The sequence below is a fragment of the Elephantulus edwardii genome, unplaced genomic scaffold, assembly GCF_000299155.1.
Source record: "Elephantulus edwardii isolate Elephantulus edwardi_28Jun2011 unplaced genomic scaffold, EleEdw1.0 scaffold00012, whole genome shotgun sequence".
Lineage (NCBI taxonomy): Eukaryota > Metazoa > Chordata > Mammalia > Macroscelidea > Macroscelididae > Elephantulus > Elephantulus edwardii.
In genome coordinates, this window is record NW_006399762.1 from 2,973,758 (window position 1) to 2,975,383 (window position 1,626).

At 41.9% G+C, this 1,626-nt stretch overlaps 1 protein-coding gene across 2 annotated transcripts in view; it reads right to left on the reverse strand.

Moving 5' to 3' along the window:
- The window catches only part of ADAD1 (adenosine deaminase domain containing 1 (testis-specific)), a 99,078-nt gene that overhangs the window by 46,073 nt on the left and 51,379 nt on the right, over nt 1-1,626 (reverse strand). For both annotated transcript variants that reach the window (XM_006881047.1, XM_006881046.1), the window contains exon 6: nt 1,109-1,232. In XM_006881047.1, coding sequence (XP_006881109.1) covers nt 1,109-1,232 — 124 coding nt within the window. The remainder of the gene's footprint in view (nt 1-1,108; nt 1,233-1,626) is intronic.

Below are 1,626 nucleotides of genomic sequence, written 5' to 3' on the forward strand. Positions count from 1 at the left end.
AGCCAGTCTCACTGACTCTGCCACATCTACCCCCACTGCCTTGGTTACTGTATCAATCCATTTCATCTGGGGTCCTCTTCTCCTGTGCCGTCCCTCCACCCTTCCAAGCATGATGGCCTTCTTCAAAGATCAGATCCTCCTGGTCATGGCCATAAGTATGTAAGACGGAAATTCAAAATCTTAGTTAGCCTCCAAGGAGAAACTTATTTTCACCCTCTCCAAGGCAGATCTATTTATATTCTTGGTGGTCCATGGTATGGATGTTTAAGACTCTTCTCCAGCACCACAACTCGACAGCATCAATTCTTCTGTAATCCTTAGTCATTGTCCAGCTCTCTCATGCATAGCAAGTAACTGTGAAGACCATGGCCTGAATCAGGTGCACCTTAGTCTCTAGACTGACACTGTTGCTTCTTAGCACTGTGGAAATGTTCCTAACAACAGATTTCCCTAAGACAACTCATCTTTTTATTTCCTAAGCCAAGCAAGCTGTCACGGTTAACAACCTCAATCTCTTCTCCATCTATCATGGTGCTGCCAACTGGCCCAGTGGTGAAAATCTTTGTCTTCTTGAGGTTGAACTTCAATTCAATCCATGTTGAGGACTACAATCCTTGACCTTCTACAGCAAGCACTTCAGGTCCTCCTCAGTTTAAGCAAGCAAGGCTGTATCATCTGTATAACATAGGCTGTTGATGAATCTTCCTTCAACCCTAATGTCATATTCCTCCTCATAAAGCCCAGTCTCCAGAATGGTCTGTTCTGCACACAGATTGAAAAGGTATGGAGCCAAGATGCATCCCTGATGTACTCCCTTCCTGATTTTGAACCATGCAGTGTTTCCCTGCTCTGTTCTGAGGACTACTTCCTGGTCCAAGCACAGGTTTCATATAAGCACAATCAAGTGTTCTGAGAGTCTCATTCTCCCCAAGGTTCACCACAATTTGTTGTGATCAATAATCAAATGCCTTTGCATAGTCAATGAAACACAGATAGATAAATCTCTGGTAGTAAAATGCTTTATATAAATAAGGGATTTGAACTGAGTTATTTTGAACTGATAGTTTGATTTGTGAGAACACCTACATATATTCATTATTACTCTTACCTAAGGAGAGATCTTCTTGCTGTGACGACAGCATGAGTGTCATGCAACACTCTTCCATTTGGCTTGATACACTGGCTGTAGTTGTAGTCTCCTGTACCTACAGCCACAACCTCATGCTGTCCAGCTGGGGTAAAAAAACAAATAGTAGTGGGTTATTTTTACTTTTACTTTTCTCTCTCTAATCTTCAACCTCTACTCATATGCTACCATTTAAAACTTAGTATAATAAGTCAACACTGTAACTAATGCTTAACTCCACAATAAGGGATTTATCTTTCACTGCTCCACAAATTGCTTGTCTGTCAGACACTCCTCTAAATCTGAACATTCAGATTAAGACAGACTAGAAAGAAGGATTGGACACCCACTTCTGAAATAGCAGGCCTCTGAAAACCCTCTGCACAACAGAACACACGCAGACTAACAGGTAGAACTATCAAGTATGGAAATGCAAAGGATGAAGAACAGCTGTAAGCAGACCCTAGTGACTGGAACATGGAATGTGAGAGCCATGAATG